General features: G+C 40.0%; 1 protein-coding gene across 3 annotated transcripts in view; it reads left to right on the forward strand.

The window, feature by feature from the left end:
* The window catches only part of NF1 (neurofibromin 1), a 151,261-nt gene that overhangs the window by 111,561 nt on the left and 14,930 nt on the right, over nt 1-24,770 (forward strand). For 2 of the 3 annotated variants that reach the window (XM_075264846.1, XM_075264847.1), the window contains exons 38-56: nt 291-493; nt 1,892-2,085; nt 3,128-3,268; nt 3,345-3,624; nt 4,633-4,847; nt 5,371-5,432; nt 5,512-5,626; nt 6,128-6,229; nt 8,117-8,257; nt 9,646-9,775; nt 11,896-12,027; nt 13,922-14,057; nt 14,366-14,523; nt 14,658-14,798; nt 15,284-15,414; nt 16,295-16,395; nt 17,111-17,253; nt 19,252-19,298; nt 23,609-23,825. In XM_075264846.1, the coding sequence (XP_075120947.1) occupies nt 291-493; nt 1,892-2,085; nt 3,128-3,268; nt 3,345-3,624; nt 4,633-4,847; nt 5,371-5,432; nt 5,512-5,626; nt 6,128-6,229; nt 8,117-8,257; nt 9,646-9,775; nt 11,896-12,027; nt 13,922-14,057; nt 14,366-14,523; nt 14,658-14,798; nt 15,284-15,414; nt 16,295-16,395; nt 17,111-17,253; nt 19,252-19,298; nt 23,609-23,825 (2,789 nt within the window). The remainder of the gene's footprint in view (nt 1-290; nt 494-1,891; nt 2,086-3,127; nt 3,269-3,344; nt 3,625-4,632; nt 4,848-5,370; nt 5,433-5,511; nt 5,627-6,127; nt 6,230-8,116; nt 8,258-9,645; nt 9,776-11,895; nt 12,028-13,921; nt 14,058-14,365; nt 14,524-14,657; nt 14,799-15,283; nt 15,415-16,294; nt 16,396-17,110; nt 17,254-19,251; nt 19,299-23,608; nt 23,826-24,770) is intronic. The other variant, XM_075264848.1, reaches the window with a different exon arrangement.

Genomic DNA, 24,770 nt, shown 5'->3' on the forward strand with positions numbered 1-24,770 from the left:
AGCTGTCTTGAGACACACATTCTCAAAGTTTATATGTAATTGCATATGAGTTGGTTTCATTTGAGCAAAATTAGGCTACATTCACAAAGGCACAGCATAGTTTGGTTCTGCACCATTATAGGAGCCGAGCAATAAAAATCACGTAAGCACTGTATCAGTCTGTGAATCAGTATGACCAGGCCTGACTAGTCCCATTGTTTTAGCGGAACCTCTGATGCAGATATGAACAGGTTTATTGACAGATTTGTAAGATAGTACTGACTTTTGTGCTGTTTTTTCTTTATTTGCAGGTCTGCTGCCTATAACCTCCTGTGTGCCTTAACATGTACCTTTAATTTAAAGATTGAAGGGCAGTTACTGGAGACTTCGGGTCTTTGCATCCCAGCCAACAATACACTTTTCATTGTCTCCATTAGCAAAACACTGGCAGCTAATGAACCACACCTTACCCTAGAATTTTTAGAAGAATGCATTTCTGGCTTCAGCAAATCTAGTGAGTACTAGTTCAAAGTAGTCTGGGGTAATAGCAATGACTTTTCTGATTGGTAGGTACTTGAACGATTTTCTAATCATGTATAATTGTAGAGTTGCCCATTCATTTTGCCCACTTTTAACAAACAGAGAACCTGATATGTTATATATTATGAAATTTAAAATTTCAACTAGGCAATGATGACCTAAACCAAAATCACGGTAATTGAACAATTTACCTGCATTACGATCAATAAACAATAATTTTAGGACATTCCCCTTTTTGTTATATGCCTAACCACCAATCAGCAATCCTGATTGGATAGTGTACAGTTAGTGACATATCCATTAGCCAATGGCAGTGTAGGGCAGAATGATTTGAACAACTTTTTCTCCTAGAAATCAGACCTTTTTTACATTGATTTCTGCTCCATCCTTTGTCTAATATGACACAGAAGTAGTTCTAACATGGATTGGGGATAAACTTCTCATCTGAATCTGCATTTAGATGCCTGTACTGCAACCAGACAATAAACCAACCTGAATCTTCATTGGATTATGTGGCTCCAGCATGACATTGGTGCAAATACAATCACTACATGCAGAGACGTGTAATATTACTTACTTTTATTGATACAGATAACTAGGATCTCTCCTCTTGTCTACATTTGACCAATAAAGGTCAAATCCCATCTTCTAAAGTTTTAAGTAGGGTGTACCTTCCCTTTATTAGGGGTCAACCCTCTGGCACCCTCGTGATTCCGAGAATAAAGGAGGCACAGTGCTGAATGAGGCCAATTCTATAGGTGCCAGAATAGTGCTGTGCAGGAAAAAACCGTTGGTGGGGTAGGGCATCACTAAACTAGCTCTTTGGCCCCTACATTCTCCTAATTAATTGGAGTCCCTTTATGAACTGGTGTTAGCCCTTTAGCTTTGAATATTTGATGTTTACAACTTCTAAGAGAGGTATGGGCTCCTTCACATCTGCGCCCGGGAGTCCGTTCTGCAAGTTTCCGTTTCCTGCACAAAACAGGGCAGGAGACGGAAACCTGCAGGCATCTTTTCAAAACCATTCATTTGAATGGGATTGAAAAGTGTCTGGCCGTGAGCATTTTATGCTCTCCGCGGCTAAACCGTTTTTTTTTTTAAACCGGACACAGTGTCGGACATGCAGTACTCTGTGTCCGGTTTAAAAAAAATTGTTTCGCCGCAGAGAGCTCAAAATGCTCGCCGCCGCTCACGGCCGGACTCTGCATGACAGGTTTCCGTCTTCTACATGCAGAAGACGGAAACCTGACAACAGAGATTGAACGCTGGTGTGACCCTAGCGTATGCATGTTGTCTTGTTTCGTTTCGTTATGCGATGATGTTAGCAAACTGATGACACTATACTCCGTTAAAGAGCTTTTTTGTGTTCTAGGTATTGAACTGAAACATCTCTGTCTGGAATACATGACGCCCTGGTTACTGAATCTTGTCCGCTTTTGTAAACTCACCGATGATGCAAAGCGGCAGCGTGTCAGTGCTATCTTGGACAAGCTGATTACCATGACCATCAATGAGAAACAGATGTATCCTTCCATACAAGCAAAAATATGGGGCAGTTTGGGGCAGGTAAGCACACAGCGGGTATTAACCAAGAGTTACTTACACTGATTCTTTTGTATCAAAAGAAGGTTGAAGGGTTTGTGAAATACCCAAGGATGCTGCTGATGGTGTTCTAGATCACCTTTTGTGGTGATCTAACACCTGGACTTTACTTCTTTAGCTGCTGGAAAACTTTGTATAGTGTATATGACCGTTAAAAGCTTTACTCCTATTAGAGTAAATGGGAGCAGAGCTGCAGTTTGCTGCCGCCATTGCTACAGTGCAAAGCTCTGACAGCCTTTATGACAGATAAAAGTAATGGATATTAATAACGAGTGTGTAAATGTTGCCTACTGAAGTCTGTCAGCTTTTTGTATCATTTCTAGTATCTTTGACAGCAGGAATAGTACAAGTTAGGGGGCGTTCACACTACCATCGGTGTCCGACAGGTAGTGTCCGCTCCTAGTGTCCGCTCAAAATCTGTCACGGACACTAGGAGCGGACACTAGATGTGTCCGTGACACCTGTCATTCACTTGAATGGGCATCGGGTGCGTTCTTTTGCACTCCGTGCCCGTCCTTTCCTGTCCGCAAGAGAAGATGTCCGACTTCTCAAGCGGACAGAAAAACCCTGCATGCAGGGTTTTTCTGTCCGCTTGAGAAGTCTGACATCTTCTGTTGCGGACAGGAAAGGACGGGCACGGAGTGCAAAAGAACGCACCCGATGCCCATTCAAGTGAATGACAGGTGTCACGGACACATCTAGTGTCCGCTCCTAGTGTCCGTGACAGATTTTGAGCGGACACTAGAAGCGGACACTACATGTCGGACACCGACGGTAGTGTGAACGCTCCCTTAATGCACCAGTCTTATTTGCATGTTGTTGATGCATTATTTGGTTACATGGTGCTGTATTTGGTGAAGGTTTTTTTTTGTGATCTACTTGTTTGTTTGTTGCTTCTACCTTATTAGCATATAGAGGATTGACTACCGCTTAACATGTTATAGCAAAGAAATGAATTGCAGATTTGTAATATTTTACAATTACTTTTTTTTTTTTTTTAAACTAGATCACAGATCTTCTTGATGTCGTTCTCGACAGTTTCATTAAAACCAGTGCGACAGGTGGACTTGGATCCATTAAAGCTGAGGTTATGGCAGATACAGCAGTTGCTCTGGCATCTGGCAATGTCAAACTGGTCTCAAGCAAGGTTTGTTTTTACAAGTGTTCAGAACAGATATAATAATTTGATTTTCGCGTAAATATAACATCTCTTTTGTTTCCAGGTTATTGGAAGGATGTGTAAAATAATAGACAAGACCTGCCTTTCTCCCACCCCCACACTGGAACAGCATCTCATGTGGGATGATATTGCCATACTTGCCCGATACATGCTCATGTTGTCCTTTAATAACTCCTTGGATGTGGCTGCCCATCTTCCCTACCTCTTTCATGTTGTCACATTATTGGTTGCAACAGGTCCTCTTTCTCTTCGAGCTTCCACCCATGGACTTGTGATCAATATTATTCACTCTTTGTGCACTTGCTCACAGCTACATTTCAGTGGTAAGTATTTTCATTAAAATTGCATTTAGGTTTATTGTAAAATACTGTCCTGCTCATTCTGGCTGATAAAACAAGGAGTGCAATAGGGTGATGCCAGAAAACCGCAAGAGTCCATTGAGTAAGATGAAAAACAAAAATGTTTAATACAAACTACTAGCTCACAAAAGGTTATAATTCAAATGATGTTAAAATAACTTAAAGAATAAGAAAGTGTGTGTGTGTGTCAAATGTTCTGGTGGTAGAAAGCAGGCGTGAGGGTGGGTTAGTGCTCTGTTTTCCTACATCCAATACTTGTTTTTAAAGGCCGAATTTTATTTTTGTTGTCCCTTATTCCTCATATGGATAGCTATGATTCTTCTATTACCTCTGGATCCATACTTAAATGAACATAGCTCTAACTTAGCTACCATGACATATGATGTGAAAATTTTATAACTACTTAACCTTTTGCAATATTACTAGATCAATCAACAGTGCCGTACAATACACAAATGTTTCTCCATGAAATTTCGATTCATAGACTTTTATAGAAATCATGTACATAACATTTAACCTGACCGTTTTTGTGTGACACTTTTGAGGTCGTTGGTGGTGTGTTTTTATGATTTCTCTTTTCTTTTTCTCTCGCCCTCGTTCAAAACATAGCATTCTTTTGGTATGGCAGTTTTCTTGATATGGAATTTGTATTTTGGTATTTTACCATACCATAGACCATTCACAAGAAGTCTTTAGGGAGACTTTCAGTTCCCTGTTATACTCATCACTCAGGGGGACCTGGTGGATGGACCACCAGTAATGTGACACTGGTATCCCCTATTCCTATCCTGTGGATAGGAGATATGTGCCTTTATGGGGACAACCCCTTTTAAAATACATTTGTTCATTCATTTTAAAATGCCTGTAATGATCTGGTGCACTTGTAACTTTGTGTAGAAGCTCTTTAAAAACCTATGTACACCATTTATGGATATTTGTCAACCTTATTGTTGTCTATATTTCTGCATTCAGAGGAGACAAAGCAAGTCCTTCGGCTCAGTCTGACAGAATTCTCTCTGCCCAAATTCTATCTTCTCTTTGGGATCAGCAAAGTAAAATCTGCAGCAGTTATAGCCTTTCGATCCAGTTATCGGGACCGCTCTTTCTCACCTGGTTCCTATGAAAGGGAGACATTTGCTCTGACGTCATTGGAAACTGTTACAGAAGCACTTTTAGAAATTATGGAGGTATAGCTGTAATATGCTTTAGATTTTATTTATGAAATTATTTTCTTAAATATTAGCACTGTTTTAGTTTTATTTAAGGGGTTTCAGTTGAAAGTGTAATGTGGTTCCTACACTGGGCAGCTTTTGATCACAGCAAAAATACACCCATTCTAGTTTTAGAGCACTCTTTCCAACTCTGCCATTGTGTTTAATACACTTGAGTGCCTAACCTGATGATCATGTAGCATTCTCTGTATTATTTGTGTATTGGTTTGTTCCCCACGCTTCAATTCTCAAAGGTTTTTTGTAATGAGATTTTGCAATTTAATTTTACCCATCATTTGATTTTGTTCCTGTTTATTTTTTTTGTTGCTCATAATGTGAGCCCAAACATTGCTTGAACACTACCTTTTGATGCAAAATTTTTAATCCATTCTCCAGATGTAGTAGCTAGGCCATTTGATATCAAAATTGACCATATATAACATTTAGGTTTTGTTCGTTGATTGTTGTATGCTTAGCGAATATGTGTTTTAATTTGCAGGCCTGCATGCGAGATATCCCAAATTGCAAATGGTTGGACCAGTGGACTGAACTTGCACAGAAGTATGTTGTAGCTGCACCGTAGTACATACATTTGATGTTTTGTGCTTCAGTCGTCTTATAACGTTTTCTATATATATAGGTTTGCATTCCAGTACAATCCATCACTTCAGCCCAGGGCGCTTGTTGTATTCGGTTGCATCAGCAAACGTGTTTCTCATGGACAAATCAAACAAATCATTCGCATCTTGAGCAAAGTAAGCTAATTTACCTGGGGTGTAGTCTGTATTTGCAATGGGCTTTAAATCAGAAAAAAACTATAGAGGCCACCACATCCTGTTTTCTGAAAAGTTCTGCTTGGTACAGATTTGACTCAGAAGGAGAGACTGTATTATATCTCCACCACAATCCCTCTATGTTTATGAACACCTCTATAGTATTTAAGATAATAGGCATATGATAAAATGTGAGTATTGGACAGCGGTATATATACTGTGTGGCCCTAGCCTTGGGGAAAGGAACTCTTTGCAGATGTTTATTAAATGACTAGCAGAGCTTACAAGGTGAATAAACAGTATATAGCTTGTCACTGAATATATATATATATATATATATATATATATAGTACTACCTTTAAAGAGATGGGGCCAGTATGTCATTTATATTATAGATTTTAAAAAAGTTCTCTTTATGGTGCATACATGTGATTTCTAGATTTTGTCGTCTGCATTCACTTTGATAAAATATATCCGTTTTAGGGACTGGAAAGCTGCTTAAAAGGTCCTGACAATTACAATAGCCAAGTTTTAATAGAAGCCACTGTGATAGCACTAACCAAACTACAGCCGCTTCTTAACAAGGTAAGAGGTATTCTAATATACTCTGCAGAATCTGCCTTGTAGGGTGGTAGTATTGTTAGTTTATGTATCTATATTTAAAGGAGTAGTTTTTTTTCAATCTGCATCTAACAGAAAGGTGTCCTTTAGGCTAAGGCTCCATATTGCGGAAAAGTGGCTTTTCTGTTACAGATTTATTTTTAAATAAAATAAAGCCAAACCCAAGAGTGGCTACAGAAGTAATGGAAAATATAATGGAAGCACTTACACTCACCGGCCACTTTATTAGGTACACCATGCTAGTAACGGGTTGGACCCCCTTTTGCCTTCAGAACTGCCTCAATTCTTCGTGGCATAGATTCAACAAGGTGCTGGAAGCATTCCTCAGAGATTTTGGTCGATATTGACAAGATGGCATCACAAAGTTGCCGCAGATTTGTCGGCTGCACATCCATGATGCGAATCTCCCGTTCCACCACATCCCAAAGATGCTCTATTGGATTGAGATCTGGTGACTGTGGAGGCCATTGGAGTACAGTGAACTCATTGTCATGTTCAAGAAACCAGTCTGAGATGATTCCAGCTTTATGACATGGCACATTATCCTGCTGAAAGTAGCCATCAGATGTTGGGTACATTGTAGTCATAAAGGGATGGACATGGTCAGCAACAATACTCAGGTAGGCTTTGGCGTTGCAACGATGCTCAATTGGTACCAAGGGGCCCAAAGAGTGCCAAGAAAATATTCCCCACACCATGACACCACCACCACCAGCCTGAACCGTTGATACAAGGCAGGATGGATCCATGCTTTCATGTTGTTGACGCCAAATTCTGACCCTACCATCCGAATGTCGCAGCAGAAATCGAGACTCATCAGATTAGGCAACGTTTTTCCAATCTTCAATTGTCCAATTTCGATGAGCTTGTGCAAATTGTAGCCTCAGTTTCCTGTTCTTAGCTGAAAGGAGTGGCACCCGGTGTGGTCTTCTGCTGCTGTAGCCCATCTGCCTCAAAGTTCGACGTACTGTGCGTTCAGACATGCTCTTCTGGCTACCTTGGTTGTAACGGGTGGCTATTTGAGTCACTGTTGCCTTTCTATCAGCTCGAACCAGTCTGGCCATTCTCCTCTGGCATCAACAACGTATTTCCGCCCACAGAACTGCCGCTCACTGGATGTTTTTTCTTTTTCGGACCATTCTCTGTAAACCCTAGAGATGGTTGTGCGTGAAAATCCCAGTAGATCAGCAGTTTCTGAAATACTCAGACCAGCCCTTCTGGCACCAACAACCATGCCATGTTCAAAGGCACTCAAATCACCTTTCTTCCCCATACTGATGCTCGGTTTGAACTGCAGGAGATTGTCTTGACCATGTCTACATGCCTAAATGCACTGAGTTGCCGCCATGTGATTGGCTGATTAGAAATTAAGTGTTAACGAGCAGTTGGACAGGTGTACCTAATAAAGTGGCCGGTGAGTGTATACTTCTCCCTTCTGCTGAATCCACTTCTGTGTTTGGCTCAAGAAACACTGCAGCTAAAAAAAACAGCTTTTCTGGCACAGGCCCTTAGCCAAAAACAGTTTTGGTGCTAAAATATTTTGGCTTTTATAACTATGAATCAGATAACTAGCAATAAAATAACTAGTTGTTGCTACCTATGTTTGGTTATGGTATCCAGAAAGTCATTCACTTCAGTCTAGAGTTAATATTTGTGTATTTCTGTGCAACAGTTCAAAGCAAAAAAACATCTATTCCTAAAGATTGTAACCACAGCGCTAGCCAAACACTGACTAGCCTTATTGCAAATTCACAACAGCGATGCGAGGATAGTCATCGTAGAGTCAGGGTGCTGTAGGCTGGAGTACTCCCCTTTCTCTCGGGAGAGTTTAATACAGACTTGTCATTTTAGGATTCCCCTATGCACAAAGCCCTCTTTTGGGTGGCTATGGCAGTGCTACAGCTGGATGAAGTTAATTTGTATTCAGCGGGTACAGCTCTTCTGGAACAAAACCTGCACACATTGGACAGCCTTCGAGTATTCAATGACAAGGTAAGTGAAATGCTCTTGTCATGTGCACAAGCAAATTGTTTTGTGCATGAATGCTATAGGAACTTTCTAGGTTTTAAAACTCTTTACACGTTTATATTTTAATAATTGACTTCAGTGTCCATTAATGATATGTGGGGGGAGATGTCATGACTGGCAATTCTTAGTCTCAATCTCCCCTGTACTGGGGTTAGAAGAGCCTAATTTATTATTGTAATAAGTTAGGCACATCTCTTGCCCTCCATGTTCCAAAAACAAAAATTCTCCCAACTGTCATTGAGTTGTGCTATAAGTATAAGTTATGCCAATTTCTGGTGTAAAATACTACAAATTTGTTGGAAGTCAAACCCCACCCCCTTCACCCCCACATGTCTACTTTTCAGAAATATGACATGGACACACAGACCAAATTTTGGCACTTTTTTAGGCCAGGAAACTGGTTTATAGAGGATAGATTAAAGAGGACCTTTCATCAGATCGTAATGCAAATAAAGACCAATCTAAAGAAATCCTTCTGTAGAAGTTACCAATGGACAATAAGATCCGCGCTTACCAGCTGTATTCTTTGTTGTATTCGTTTATTAATAGCCTTTCACACAACGCGTTTCGAAACCATACAAGTTTCTTCTTCAAGTGAACAAAGGACAACATTGTCCTTTGTTCACTTGAAGAAGAAACTTGTATGGTTTCGAAACGCGTTGTGTGAAAGGCTATTAATAAACGAATACAACAAAGAATACAGCTGGTAAGCGCGGATCTTATTGTCCATTGGTAACTTCTACAGAAGGATTTCTTTAGATTGGTCTTTATTTGCATTGCTTTATACGTGTATAACACGGTTTAGATCTGCTTGCTATCGGTTATTGAAATATTTGGCTTGAGTGCTGTGATCAATATCACAGCAAATCAAGGTGACTATAATTAGTGCACTGTTTTGTGAAAATCATCACAAGGATAATGCGCAAGGTGCCGCGCGGTGTTCTTTTCTATTCTTTCATCAGATCGGGCACATGCAGTTTTATATACTGCTGGAAAGCTGACAGTGCACTGAATTCAGCGCACTGTCGGCTTTCCGGATCTGTGCCTGGTGTAAAGCGCTATCGATCCCGGTACCGTAGCGCTTTAGTGTCAGAAGGGTGTTTCTGACACTTAGCCAGGAACGTCCTTCTGCCTCGCGGCGCCTGTCGCGCTGTACTGTGGAGCGGAGAGGAACGCCCCTGAATTCAGCGCACTGTCAGCTTTCCAGCAGTATATAAAACTGCATGTGCCCGATCTGATGAAAGGTCCTCTTTAATAAATCTGCTCCATTATGTTGACGTGAAACTTTCTGCAGCACCAAGAGTCATGTTCTGACACCACTTATTAGACTTTTTTTTTTTTTTTTGTCCCAGAGTCCAGAAGAAGTATTTATGGAAATACGTAACCCTCTAGAGGAATGGCATTGTAAACAAATGGACCATTTTGTTGGCCTCAATTTCAACTCTAACTTTAACTTTGCACTAGTTGGGCACTTGCTGAAAGGTAAGTAAATTTTAAGATTTCCAGGTTTTTTAGTTTATTCAATGATTTATTTATTTATTTAGCTATGTCGTAAGTTAGCATTTCTATTATTATAGGCCGCTGCTCTCAGTCTTAAAAGGGTTCTATCAGCAAAATCATATGCGTGAATAGCCTTTAAAAATCATGCACGCTGGGCGGGCATTCAGGGTGTGTCTTCTTCTTCATCCACGCCTCCTCCTCCTCCATGCGCCCAGGCCTATAAAAAAAAAATGGCCTGGGCGCATGCGCAGTAGCATGCGGCTGCTACTGCGCAGGCGCCCAGGCCATTTTTTTTATATCCGTGTCCGCTCGCGAGCGCCGGAGGACATCGCAGGAAGAAGAGGCGTGGATGAAGAAGACGGCGCACCCTGAATGCCCGCCCAGCGTGCACGATCCGTAAGTAGATAATCTTTTTTAGGGTTTTATTTTAAAACTGGGGGGTAGTTTAATATAACTTTTACGGTGCCTGAATAGCCTTTTTAAAGGCTTATCACGCATATGTAGGGCTCTATCAGCATGATTTTGCTGATAGAGCCCCTTTAAAGTAAAGGGTTGGAAGGGGAGGTCATTAGTATGAGATTAGTCATGGTCCAATACATGAACCCATCAACTGATGCAGCCACCAGATGCATATACTAAGCACACAGCGGGAAGCAGCCCTGTTCCTATTCAAGTGAAAGGGAGCAGGTTGGGTTCGGATGTCGGACCTTGACCACTTGAATACCTATCTTGTGGATAGGTCATCAGTATCAAATATCTTTAAATCCTGTGCAATCCTTTAATGATGCCAGAGCCATTTTACAAAGAGCTGTAGTTATCCTGTGAACATAACCATCTATTTAATTTTTTAGACAAAAGTAAAATATGTCTGCAAGTATATAAACAAAACAAAAATTTGGAAATTAACTTTCTATAGTCAGTCATGTATCAGAGACCCCACTATGGGTGGGTGTAAAAAGAAAAAAAAAAGGCATACTCTCTATCCTCAGTGCAATGTCGTCTTTTCCCAGTCCCCATTCTGTGGCTCGTTGGACCAAAAGCCATTCAGCTGAGACAGTCAGTGGTGTCAGTGGTTGCTGAGGAGGAACCAGTGACATCACTGACATACATCACTTACCAGCGCTGGAAGTTGTGAGGCTCACATTACTTCTGAGGCTAATCATTCGCTTCAACAGTCTTGTGAGCCTGATGACTTCCAGCTCTGCCATTCCCAGCCTTGATGGAAATGAGGACTGGGAGGGGAGAACATAGCATCAAGGAAAGGTGAGTATGCCTTTTATTTTATTTCCTGGAAATCCCGTTTTAAAATTCCTTATTAAGTAGTATTTCTAAGAAGCCTGCAGAAATTGTTTAATAGAGCAATAAAGGATTGCATGTTGCAAAACACCTTGGCTTCTTTTGATTCGTGTGCGACTGCTATTCCTGGTTTATAAACACAGCTCTCATAACATTAATGAGGTTTACCAGGATCACTGGAAAACCAGGAGAGGCCAGGGATGTGCTAAAATAAATGAAATTGATTGATTCTCATTTACCCCCAGTCCTCAGTATGGGCATTGCTTACCCTTTTCCTTTCAATATCAGTGTTGGCTGGGCTGGAAGTGCCGATACTCAAGTGACTGCTCAGGCCAATAACAGAACTGCGCATTCACCTAATGGGTAACAGTGACCTCACTGCTGATACCTTATGATATGCATTAGGTGACTACTGGAACCAATGATTGCTGCAGCAGTCACTTGATCCTCTTTATTTTCAGCTCAGCCAGTGCCAGTACTAGATAGAATGGGGGACGTGAGTATCACTTTTTAACTTTTCTTGTTTAACCCTACGTGCAATTTTTTATACTATGTAATTTGAAAACAAAGTGCCTTTTTTCCTTTAATCTAGGTGGTATCTTTTCAGGAGGCTTCTAAAAGTTGAAAAGTAATACCATATTTATTAAAGTAAACATTTAACCTCACTGTAGTATGGTCTACGGACTGTGGTCTACAGAATTTGTCCTTGTGTTATATCCCTTGTTTATGAAAGATGTATTTATAATAAAAGAATATGCATAGTTCATCTTAAAAGTGGTTCTAATTAAAATCTATTAATTCTTTAGGTTATCGTCATCCTTCTCCTACAACTGTGGCAAGAACAGTACGGATTCTTCATACGTTACTTGCACTTGTAAACAAACACAGGAATTGTGATAAATTTGAAGTAAATACTCAGAGTGTTGCTTATTTGGCAGGTAAGATAGTTGTCATCCTTGTTATTTCACCATCTAAAGGACCTATGCACTTAGTATGGAGCTATATGTTCTGCTACAGTAACTGTTCCTTTAAGTGTGTAGATACTGAGTCCAGTGGAGCATGCAAGATTTTCAGAGAATTCAAGTTAAGACTTATGGAGGTACAGTAGAGAGTTTTATCTCTGACTGTCTACCTAGCAGAATATGGCCATGTGCATGAGTCTTAATGGGGTATTCCCATCTCAAACATCCTATTCAAACTGCTAACTTATGTAAATTCAAGATTTTTCCTAAATACACTGCTTTAGCAATGCTGCTTCATTTGCCTGCTATCTGAAATTGTGAAATTATTCTTCCCATTGTTTACAAAATGTTGTGAAGGAATCTGGCCTATTATCTGATCCAGGTCAGATGAAGTGACTCACTGCTCTCTGAAGGGGAGAAGGGCTGAGTTCACACTGAGTTAAGCTCACACTTGCATTCAGAGCTGTTATGTTTTTCTCTTGGTTTCAGTTTAGCTGATAAAGGCTCCAGACAGTGCCAGTTATCTCTCTATACAAACAGAAAGATAACGTTTGAGCTTACTGTTGTCATTCCTTAGAGTGTGTAAGGGCTCGTTCACATCTGCGCCCGGTCTCGGTTCTGCAGGTTTCCATTTCCTGCACATGCAGTACTCTGTGTCCGATTTAAAAAAAAAAAAACAGTTTCGCGGCGGAGAGCATAAAACGCTCACCACCGCTCCCGGCCGGACCCCATCTGACAGCTTTCCGTCTTATGCATGCAGAAGACGGAAACCACAGAACGGAGACCCGAACGCTAGTGTGAACCTAGCGTTAGTTTTTTGGGGGGTTTTTTGTTTGTTTTTTTAAACCATAAAATCCATTTACTGTGCATATTATTTGATCTGCATGATTATAACTTCTAGTAATCAAAATAAATAATCTTCCATGGTAAAGGCAGTGTTCTGTCCATCAAAAATTCAAAGCCCACCCGCCAGCTTGTTGAAGAATACAGAAAATGAGAATACTCCGCAGGCAAGAGGGAGGGAGATGGGAAAACTGCTTTTTAAAGGGATTCAATCATTAAAATGCAATCTTTTCTCTCCAACATGTAGGAATAGCCTCAAGAAAGGCTATTCATCTCCTACCTTTAGATGTCTTCTCCACGCCGCCGTGCAATAGAAATCTCGGTTTTCCTCTGTATGCAAATTGGTTCTCCTGCAGGTCTGGGGGGGGGGGGGGGGTCCGCAGCGCTCAAACAGCACTGGGGGTGTCCCCAATGTTTCGAGAGAAATCTCCAGCGCCGCCTCTATCTTTGCCTGCAATGGCCTCTCCCTGCGTCTTCTTCCGGCGCTGGTTTCAAACTTCTAGGCATACGCAGTCGGCTCTGCCTTCCAGTCTCGGGCAGAACCGACTGCGCATGCCCGCGGCAATTTTCCTGTAGCTGCTTACACAGTAAGCTGGCGTAAGCGGCCCGTTAGAAGTGAATAGAGCAGTGGGAACACATGGACACCAATACTTCATTCATATGGAGCACTTAGAAGATGTTTTCATTCTCTCATTTTCTTGATCACGGAGGATCTCTGACTCATCCTTTATTATCCTTACTTTGGAAGGTACAATTAGCCGAATTAGTTTCACTGTGTTATACCTGGTACAGGACCTGAAGGGTGGAACATGACATAGGGATTCTCTGCTTGGTTCTCTTTAAATCTTCGTGGCTTCCTCCACTACAGACTTTCAAATCTGCAAGATGTCCAAATAAGTGGCAAAAATCTGTGTTTGATCATTGTCTTGGACTGAGGAAAAATGTAGAACACTTGTAAACACTAATTAAATTACATGTGAATGTTATTAATACTTTTTCTAACTGATATACTCTTGATTATTTCTAGCATTACTTACAGTGTCTGAAGAAGTGAGGAGTCGCTGCAGTTTGAAACACCGAAAATCATTGTTGCTGACGGATGTTTCAATGGAAAATGTTCCTATGGATACATATCCAATGCACCACAGTGACCCCACCTGCAGGTTTGTTCGCTTCTGTACTCTTTTGTGAATCCAGTAATACACACAGAGATGGCTATAATTTTTTACAGAAAATGTATCATCTGCTATGTACCGTAGTCCAGTTTCTATATATGTGGTACATTATCTTGGTCTTTCACATGTGCATGATATGAGCACAAGTCCAAGCCTGACCACTGGTTTAATGACCCTAGCTGACACCACTATACAAATCTGTGATATTCTCTGATCAAGTCATTATATCCATGTTCAGGGCAGGACTTACTAGCTTAATTATCAGTTTAAAAATGGTTGTCTCTTTCAATCCACAGAACACTTAAGGAAAACCAACCATGGTCATCCCCCAAAGGATCTGGAATGCACCTAGCGGCAAGCTATCCCACAGTTGGGCAGGTTAGCCCACGGACCAGAAAGTCTATGAGTTTAGACATGGGGCAACCTTCCCAAGCAAACACTAAAAAACTCTTAGGTTGGTCATATTAACATAATAGATGTGTTTTTTGTGAGCATGTGTCTGTATTGTATTTTATCTGGGTGCGTGATATATATATTAAATGTCTAGTGTATGCTTTCAAAAACAATCCAGTTTTACTTTAGATTCAGCTATGCTCCATGTTCTAGGTACAAGAAAAAGCTTTGACCATTTAATATCTGACACTAAGGCTCCTAAAAGGCAGGAGATTGAATCTGGCATCACTACACCTCCAAAAATGAGGCGAGTAGCAGAGAACGATTATGATATTGGTGAGTATCTTACATAAAGTAAAAATCCTGAAATTGAAATTCACAGCCTGCCACGTTGACTTCATTTACACTCTGCCTCTAAGTGAATGAGGCCTAAAGTTTGTCGAATTACCATGGCCGCTTTGGTTATGGCTATGGTTTGGTTTATGGGCTATTGTTGCATGGCCCCCTCTGCTGCTCCATATTGAGAATGACAGTCCCACATTTCGGGTACTGCCTCGCTGCTCTGGCTGGAAGATAGTGATTTCAACTCTCTGTGTCCTTAGGACACAGAGGTTGAATACAATAATGGCGCACAGAGCTATCAGCTCCATTATTCAGCCTTTTGGGCTGATGTCTGCAGCAGGGAAGCACAGTCTGGGGGGGGCGAGACCCCACTTACTATAACTTTGAACAGGACCCCCTAATCTATTAAACTGGTTGTATGAATGACACCCAATGCATGATAGATTACTTCTCAAATGCTTGTTCTACTGCAATTTCAGAAACACCTAGAATATCATCCCCACAACAACATCCTCACTTGCGGAAAGTATCAGTCTCCGAGTCAAATGTGCTCTTGGATGAGGAAGTTCTCACTGATCCTAAGACCCAAGCTCTGTTGCTGACTGTGCTTGTAAGATGTGCTCATTTACTTTTTTAATTTTTATTTTAAGACTAAATGTGTGATGCAGAATTTTTAATGAAGCCTCCACCTTTACATTATCAGCAATTCCTTGTTATAGTGTTGTACCTGCACCTTCTACAAGCAGGAGTAATCTGAGAATCGTATCACTGTAAGTGGCATCTCTGAACACATGAGCTGATTATAGCAGCCTGTACAATGTGAATACAGCGTACAGAAAGGAATCAAGGTGGTATCTCCCATCTCCTACCCCATCTTCACAAAGTACAGGCTGTTATTATGGATGCTTGTACTCTGCTTATTGCTTATGTTCTGTTCAGACTGCATTCAAGGTATACTTGGAGAGGATTCCTTGACACACACTATTGTTATACACCAAGTTATACAGTGGCACATCTTGCCTATACGCTTTAATGAAAATATATACCAGTATGTTGTTTTTGGCTGTTTTGATTTTAATGAATACTTCTTTATAGAAAAGTGCACTTGAATACACTTTCCTGTAACAATAAAATAAATAAATAAAAAGCAGAAGACAGAAATAAACACTTTTACTCTTTTGCCCTCTGTGGGGTGCATGGAGTCCAGTCAAATTTCCACTACGTTTTCATTTCAAATGCAAAATGAATTCACAATATTCAATGTGAACAGAGCCTTGTTTCCCTGACAATCCCCTGGTTTATCAGCATTTCTTTCACTCATAGTCATTGTAGTTTACTCAGACTCTCTGCAATGGCCTCCTAGATTTTATTTTAATGTGGCATTTTATTTAGAAGCTATGTTATCCCTTGTAGCTGTCACAGTGCACCACTGATGTTATCACAGTCATATAGACTTTGAATCTCTTTCTGCTATATGTTCTTTTCTGCAGGCTACACTTGTAAAATACACTACAGATGAATTCGATCAGCGTATCCTTTATGAATACTTAGCTGAAGCCAGTGTGGTCTTCCCCAAAGTGTTTCCTGTGGTGTAAGTATCTTTCTTTACCAAACACTGTTAGGAGACATTTTATTGAGCTAAATTGTACAAAAATATAAATAAAAACAAAACAGATCCCTGGTTGTGAGTAGAGATGAGCGAGTACTGTTCGGATCAGCCGATCCGAACAGCACGCTCCATAGAAATGAATGGATTCACCTGGTACTTCCGCTTTGACGGGCGGCCAGCCGCTTAACTCCCCGCGTGCCGGCTACGTCTATTCATTTCTATGCAAGCGTGCTGTTCGGATCTGCTGATCCGAACAGTACTCGCTCATCTCTAGTTGTGAGCATTGATGGGGTTTTTTTTTTTCCACTCATATTTGATACACCATATGTAAATGTATAACCGTTCTCTGTATTTGTACTATCTTAAGTCGCCACAATGAAGACCTCCGTGATTAATTTTCCCGTAAACTTTTGCAGAGAAAAAACAAGTGGACACTTCATTGTTTGTTCATGGTGGGCAGTAACTTGCTGTCCATGGGGCATTTTTTTTTAGCATGTGTTCCACTTCTTTAGAAACACCCCCTTTCAGTCTGCAGTCACGGCAACAGTTAGGTTTTACACCATGTAAACTGCTGAGATTATTGAGTTTTAGACATTGACGCCTTGATCACCAAAGAATTTAAAAAAAATTTAAAAAAAATTTCATTATGTTGGATTTACTTAGACTGTATATGTTGTGTTGTTTTTTTTAATTTTAGGCACAACTTGTTAGACTCCAAGATCAACACCCTTCTGTCATTGTGTCAGGACCCAAATTTGTTGAATCCCATACATGGGATTGTGCAAAGTGTGGTGTACCATGAAGAGTCTCCTCCACAGTATCAACCATCTTACCTGCAAAGTAAGCTTAACCCCTTTAATACCAAAGAGTAGTCTGTACAGTAATTCCTTCCGCACCTTTAAAAATAGACTTATTTTCATATTTCATAACTTATTTTTTTCTTCTGTAAGAATAGCTATGAGAGGGCTTATTTTTTGAACAACGAGTTGAACTTTCATGTGGCACCTTTTTGGGGTACATATAGTGTATTGATTTTATGAACGTATGAAAATCCATATTTCTATAATTTTTTGCATCTTGGTTTTACGGAGTTCTCTGCATTAAATAACATGGCAACTTTGTTCAGTGGGTAATTAAGATTACAGCGATACCACATTTAGATTGGTTCTATTATGTTTTACCACTTTTACAAATAAAACCTCACTTTTTGAAAATAAACGACTTTCCTGGTGTCACTGTATTCTGACGCTTCTAATGTTTTTACTGTTTTGTTGACATAGATATGTTAGGGCTGTTTATTTGCAGGGCAATTTGTACTTTTTCTGGTGCCAATGTTTGGTATGTATGGTTTTTTGACCAATTTTTATTGCTATATTTGGTGAGACAGAGGTGACCAAAATACATTATTTTACGCATTGTAGAATATATATTTTTACAGCAATCACCGTACGATATCAATAACGTTATTTTTGGGTAGTGAGGGCTTCTATGCAAATGGGGGTTCCTAACATGTTTTTTTTTTAATGTGTTCTAAACTTTCTCTATTGCTCTTTTAAAAGGTATCATCAAGTAAATGTATTTATTAAATCCAGAAAGTAAAATATAGATATTTGGTAGAAAGTATAAAACACATCCCTGAACTTCTGATGGTTGACTACCATCCCATTGCTAATTGAAAAGATATCCCTTGCGGATCCTGACTCACTAACTGCCTTTGACAAAAATGTACCCTCTCATCAATAAACTTATGTTGCTTTCCCCCCCCCCCCCCAAAAAAAAAAAAAAAACAACTTTCATTTGACCCTGTGGTTCAGAATTTTATTATATTTATCCCCAGCATCCCACCAGAGGTTGACTCTATTCCGTGTCCCAAACCAAAATAAATGTGTCCTATGCCTCGTTTATACTGATTTTAGCCTCCAGTTTTTTTCTTCCTAAGACTGGGTTCACACTACCGCCGCTGTCCGCCCCAGAGTTTCCGTCCTAAACCCTTGGAAAATTGAACAGGGGATTGTGGTCATCTTTAAAACCTATTCATTTGAATGGGTTTTTAAAGGTGACCACCGGTGTCCATGTGCGGCCTCTCCGCCTGGAGATCGTGGTTTTTTGCATGGACACAGTTGCCGGCAAGCCACCCCCTGTCCAGTTTCCCTGGGGTTTATGACAGAGGCAGTAGTGTGAACGCCCTCTAAGTCCTTTTCTCAGGGTTGAGGGGATATCGTCACTCCATAGGGAGAGACCAACATTTAGGTGTGTGGAGTCTTATTAAGCCATGAACGCTCCACTGTGCAAAGGAACATGGGAAGAATATGAAAATCTGACTTCCATGATGTAATTAGGATGCCAGTGCCTCAAGTATGCACACCAATAGAGGGCGCTGACTGAGAATGTGCAAATCAGCTGTCCTTGGCTGAAAGACTATATCTGGTAAAATCCCGACATCATTGCAAACAAAGGCCTCTGAGAACATCGGCATGATGGTAAAGGGAGCACCCTCTATAGGTTTTGCTTGACTGAGACTCTGTCTTCCTAATTACATCATGGAAGACAGACTTGCACATTCTCAGTGAACCCCCTCTATTGGTGTGCATACTTGAGGCAATGGCATCCTAATTACATCATGAAAGTCAGATTTGCATATTCTTCCCATGTGCGTAAACCAGCTGATTCTCCACAAGGAGATTCACTGCTTTCCAAGAGCTGTTGCAGGATGGCATTTATCGAATTTTTTTTTTTTTTTTTTTACAGATATAAAGTAATTTGTTTAATAGCAATGCCTTTCGTAACATTTAAGTTGTTTACTAACTTTATATCAACAATTGTTTTTTACTGTTACAGGTTTTGGATTTAATGGGTTGTGGAGGTTTGCTGGTCCTTTTTCAAAGGTAAATCATATCAATGCTGTCATTCTTCCATGCACTTGTATATACTGTGCCTAATAGATTTATAAATCCACACAATCTAATTTTCAGTAGAATTATTTAAGGGCACCTGTCATCCAGTTTATGCTTCCCTTTCTAAAGTGCACCATTATGTAGTGACAAACATGCTGACTTAATTCCATATAAGGATTATGAATGGTACATACAACAAGGTATTGTAAAAGCCCACGGCTGAGTGCTTCATCCAATTGATCAATGTAAGCTATTATGGCATTCAAGTTCTCCCTGCAATTAATAATCTCCTATTAGATGTCTTCTGCTCTGTAAATAAACTTGTCTAACATACTTCAAGGTATTTAATGGAAATTATATTAACTCTTTAGTAACTGTTTGGCAATTGGGATTACTTTCACACTTAATTGCTTTTATGCTATATTGATATCCCAATAAAGAGGATCTTTCACCAACTCTATTTTATTGAGCTGTTTGCATTATTCACACTCTATGGATTCCAGCACAATTGGAGGTTTTCCTGTAGCCCCTACTATTCCTACATAAGTGCTGTTATTTTTGGTGCCCACTTTGTTAATTAGGCTCTGTACTGGCAGGAACAGCCAGAGGGGTGTGATTCTGCTTGATGATGCCCACCACATGGTAAAGAGCCTAAATAGCATATATCAAGCACCAAAATTAACTTCCCTGATTGCTGGGAACAATGGGGCCAAAAAAAATCCTACTGTGTTGAAATCAGTGGAGGTGCAGCTATTAACAGATGCTAAGCAATGTAGTAGTGGAGGTGGTGAAAGCTCCTCTTTAAGTAGCTAAGGACAATATAAGGGCTCGTTCACATCTGCGCCTGGGAGTCCGTTTTGCAGGTTTCCGTTTCCTGCACAAAACAGAACAGGAGACGGAAAGCTGTAGGACTCTTTCAAACCCATTCATTTGAATGGGTTTGAAAGGTGTCCGGCCGTGAGCGCTGGTGAGCGTTTTATGTTCTCCGCGGCAAAACAGTTTTTGTTTTTTTTTAAACAGACACAGAGTCAGACTTTCAGTACTCTGTGTCCGGTTTAAAAAAACTGGTTTCACTGCGGAGCACATAAAACGCTCACCGGCACTCACAGCCGGACTCGGCATGACAGGTTTCCGTCTTCTTCATGCAGAAGACGGAAACCTGAGAACGGACTGCCGAACACTAGTGTGAACCCAGCGTCAGACAAACTTATACATACTGCCTAGGATGGCTTCAATTTGTCTCTAAAGAGCAGGTTCCAATGCTGTATTGTTTACCTGGAAGTGTTTGACATGTTTATTTATAGAACAAACTCAAAGCAACAACCACACCCGCATTTCAATAAAACTTTAGAAGTTTATTTTGTATCCAAAGTTAAAAATATAAGGATACATGAAGACAAAATCATACACATAAATAACAGAGAAACCGTGAGGTTAAAGTGTCAGCCTCATACAAAATGATACAGGTGTTGCTGGCACTTTAACCTCACGGTTTTCCTGTTATTTATGTGTATGATTTTGTCTTTGTGTCCTTATATTTTTAACTTTGGATACAAACTAAACTTCTAAAGTTTTATTAAAATGCTGATGTGGTTGTTGCTTTGAGTTTGTTCTATATATATATATATATATATATATATATATATATATATATATATATATATCCCATACCTTATTATGTGGTACTGGCCTCTGTATGTTTTGATGTTTATTTATAGAGTAGCAGACATCTATTAGGAGACTATTAATTGAGGGAAGAATTTGAGACCCATATTAGCTACTTTTGAGTGTATATATTGAGGTCAGGATGGCATTATAAAATTTAGCTTTTAATTAGGTGCCATAAAAAAATTACACATCCATCAGGGTGAGAATACAACCATGGATAAACACAATGTACCAGTAAGGGCTAGTTCACACTGGGGCAATGAGGCAGATTTTGACAGCGGATTTCGCCTCAGAATCTGCCTCCATACAATGGTGGTCTATGGAGACCGCTAGGTTTCGTTTTTCTACTAGCGGTTTTTTGCTACTAGCAGAAAAAAAGAAGCGACATGACCTTTCTTCTGGCGGATTACGCCTAAGGAAAGCAATAGAAGTGAATGGGAAGCGAAAAACGCGTCACTTTTTTGTAAAAAAATGCGACCGAAAACGCGACAAGTGTTTTTACAGTCTGTTCACTTTTAGGGGATGGGAAAACCGCTTGGCGTTTTGTTTTTGTTTTTTTTTGTTTTTTAAGCAGTTTTTACCAAAAACTGCTCCAGAAAACACTCCAAAAAAAAAAAAAAATGCCTCAAGGTCAAAAAACCGCTTCCTAATTAGGAAGCGTTATTTTTCATGACCAAAATAAGCCATGAGGTTTTTACGTGTGAACTAGCCCTTAGGCGTTTCAGGACTCTACATTCCATAATCATAGCATAGGGTCCACTGCGAAAGTATCATTTTAAAAACCCTCAGGTGACACATTCATCTGGCCATTAATTAAGCAACATGTCAAAACACAACAAGCAAAACAAATGCTAAAACCTCATACAATCCTACAACAAAGATAAAAATAAAACCAGAAAGAAGACTGGCCGGCGTTCTCTGAAACAACATTCATAACGATTAGAGCTGAGCGAACGCTGTTCGGATCAGCCGATCCGAACAGCATGCACCCATAGAAATGAATGGAAACACCTGTGACAAAGTCAGCGTCACAGGTGCATCCATTCATTTCTATGGGTGCGTGCTGTTCGGATCGGCTGATCCGAACAGTGTTCGCTCATCTCTAATAACGATGCATAATCTAAAATACTATATGTTTAACCTGTGTTATTCGGAATGCAGTGACATGTCTGTCAGTTCTGTCTAATGGCCAGGTGAATGTTTGTCACCTGAGGGTTTTCAAAGTGATACTATTTCCCAGTGGACCCTTTGCTATGACTAAGGGATGTGAAGTCCTGAAACACTTAAGTGGTACATTGTGTTTATCCTTGGTTGTATTCTCAATCTGATAGATTTGTAATTTTTTTTATAATTCCTAATTAAAAGCTAAGTTTTATAATGCCATTCTGGTCTCCGTTTGCTGGACATTTCATTGGTTACATGTGGAATTATTGTGTTTGCCTCTGACCGAGAGGTCCGCTTCTCCTTGCAACGGATTCACAATAATTTTAGTCCTTGATTTTTTAATTAGATTATGTGGATGGGCTGTTAACATATATTTTGTTTGGCTATGGAATGAGATTAATCTTGACCATTTGGGAGCTGTGGGTTTTGAAAGGAAAGGAAAATTTTCACCATCCAAATGCAGTCCAGTCTGCAGCATTTTATAGAGTAGGAGGAGCTGAGCTGAAAAAAGATTCAGTTTAATCTGTCATTTATCTGTTTATTTCTCTGTTCTCTCTATGCTTAGGACACTCCCAATGGACTCAATTTGTCCTATCAGTGACTGACAGCATCCCCTCTGACTGAGCATACAGAGACAGCAGTCAATCACAACAGATTGCATAGAATTTTCATGATGACAGGTTCCCTGTTAAATCACCTTGTTCTTTGCACTAAACTTATTAGTAGTGTTGAGCGAATAGTATTCGAATCCTAGTTTCAAATACCTCATTTCCATAGGAATGCATTGAAGCTGGCCGGCGCTTAACCCCTCCTATGGGAGCGGAGGTATTCGAATCTAGGATTCGAATACTAATCGCTCAACACTACTTATTAGTAGTTAATGAAGGTTATGATTTTACATAAAGGTATAGACCACTATTTGCCTGATAGCAATTTATAAATACATTCTCTGAAATTTAGTTGCCCTGATTGACAGTTTCTTACTAGAGATGAGCGAGTACTATTCAAAACGGCAGTTTCAAATAGCACGCAGCCATAGGAATGAATGGACGCAGCCGACACGCGTGGGGGTTAAGCGGCAGGACGCCAGCCCCGTCTGTGTGCCGACCAGCTCCATTCATTGCTAAGAGTGCGTTCTATTCGAAACTACCGTTTCGAATAGTACTCACTCATCTCTATTCCTTACTACTATTGTGCTTAGAGAGTAAGCTGTCGATCAGTGTTTGTCAGTACTAGTGACTGCTGATGGAGAAACTGCATGACAGATGCCCTTTTAAAGTTCTGTAATAAAACAAAATAAATGATAGCGTAACATTTTCTGTACTGGTCAGATATTATATGGTTCTCCTGCTTGGCTCTGGCCAGTACAGCAGTCAGGTCTGTTCATAGCATGCTAACCCTCTGGTATACTGATGGCTCATCCGACCTAACAGTTAATGATTCCTAACCACCCCTTTTTGTTTCATCAGCAAACACAAATCCCTGACTACGCAGAGCTCATAGTAAAGTTTCTTGATGCCTTGATTGATAAGTACTTGCCTGTTATTGATGAAGAAGCCAGTGAGGAGTCGCTGCTGACACCTACATCTCCATACCCTCCTGCTGTGCAGAGCCAACTGAGTATTACTGCTAACCTTAATCTATCCAATTCCATGACCTCCCTTGCCACTTCCCAGCATTCCCCAGGTTAGTTGTACTTGGTACATACATATTATGCCGAAACATAGTATTAATGTGATAAGATGATTGTGGAAATGAGTGATGTCAGTGCTTAAGAAACCCTTTACCGATCATTTAAGCAAATGTTTGCACCATTTATATCTGATAGCTTTCATAGTAATTTTCAGATATATCTTGTTGATTAAAAAGCCAAAATGGATTTAAAAAAATAGTATATCTGAAAGTACCTCCCCCCCCCCCCCCCTTAATAAACATATAGCAGGATGAAGGTTTAACATGTATGTTCACTGTTAATGTCATGCATGTATTGAATAGCACTGTAAATTCATTGCACCACTTATCTTATGGTTCTGAGTTTCAGCTTATACTGTATCCCAGAGCTGCATTTACAATTCTGAGTGCTTTGGGAACTGAAACATTACCAGAGCTTGTTCTGGAGATTTGCAACCTCTGTGTGATTTATATAATTATTTGGTATCACTACAAGTTAAGGAAAGAAATATATAGATTAATGATCTTTATGTTGAGAGTATATAAATATATTAAACTGTTAAATGGTGTTTATTGGTGAATATACACATTATCATTACTCAGAATAAGGGCCACTTCACAACACAGTGACTAGGCCAACAATTACGGTTCATCTGTCAGTCTCATTTTCGGCCCTACTGCAGCTCATATTACCGGAACTCACAGCATAATAATGTTTTCTGATGCTGTAACTTCTGAAATACTATGTTTGTAGTGTACAGTATTCACAGCATCATGTGGGTATTGTATACTACAGCAGTACTAATTCAGAAGCGCGCAGCATCATAAAACAGTATTATGCTGCAAGCTCTGTTCATATGGGCTGCAGTAGATCCAGAGAAAGTGGCTGACAAAACGGCTCTATTTCAGTCATATGAAACGCTCCTCTTTTTTCATATGCGGCATAACCTCCCTTTGTCT

This window comes from Leptodactylus fuscus, chromosome 2, assembly GCF_031893055.1.
Source record: "Leptodactylus fuscus isolate aLepFus1 chromosome 2, aLepFus1.hap2, whole genome shotgun sequence".
NCBI classification, from domain to species: domain Eukaryota; kingdom Metazoa; phylum Chordata; class Amphibia; order Anura; family Leptodactylidae; genus Leptodactylus; species Leptodactylus fuscus.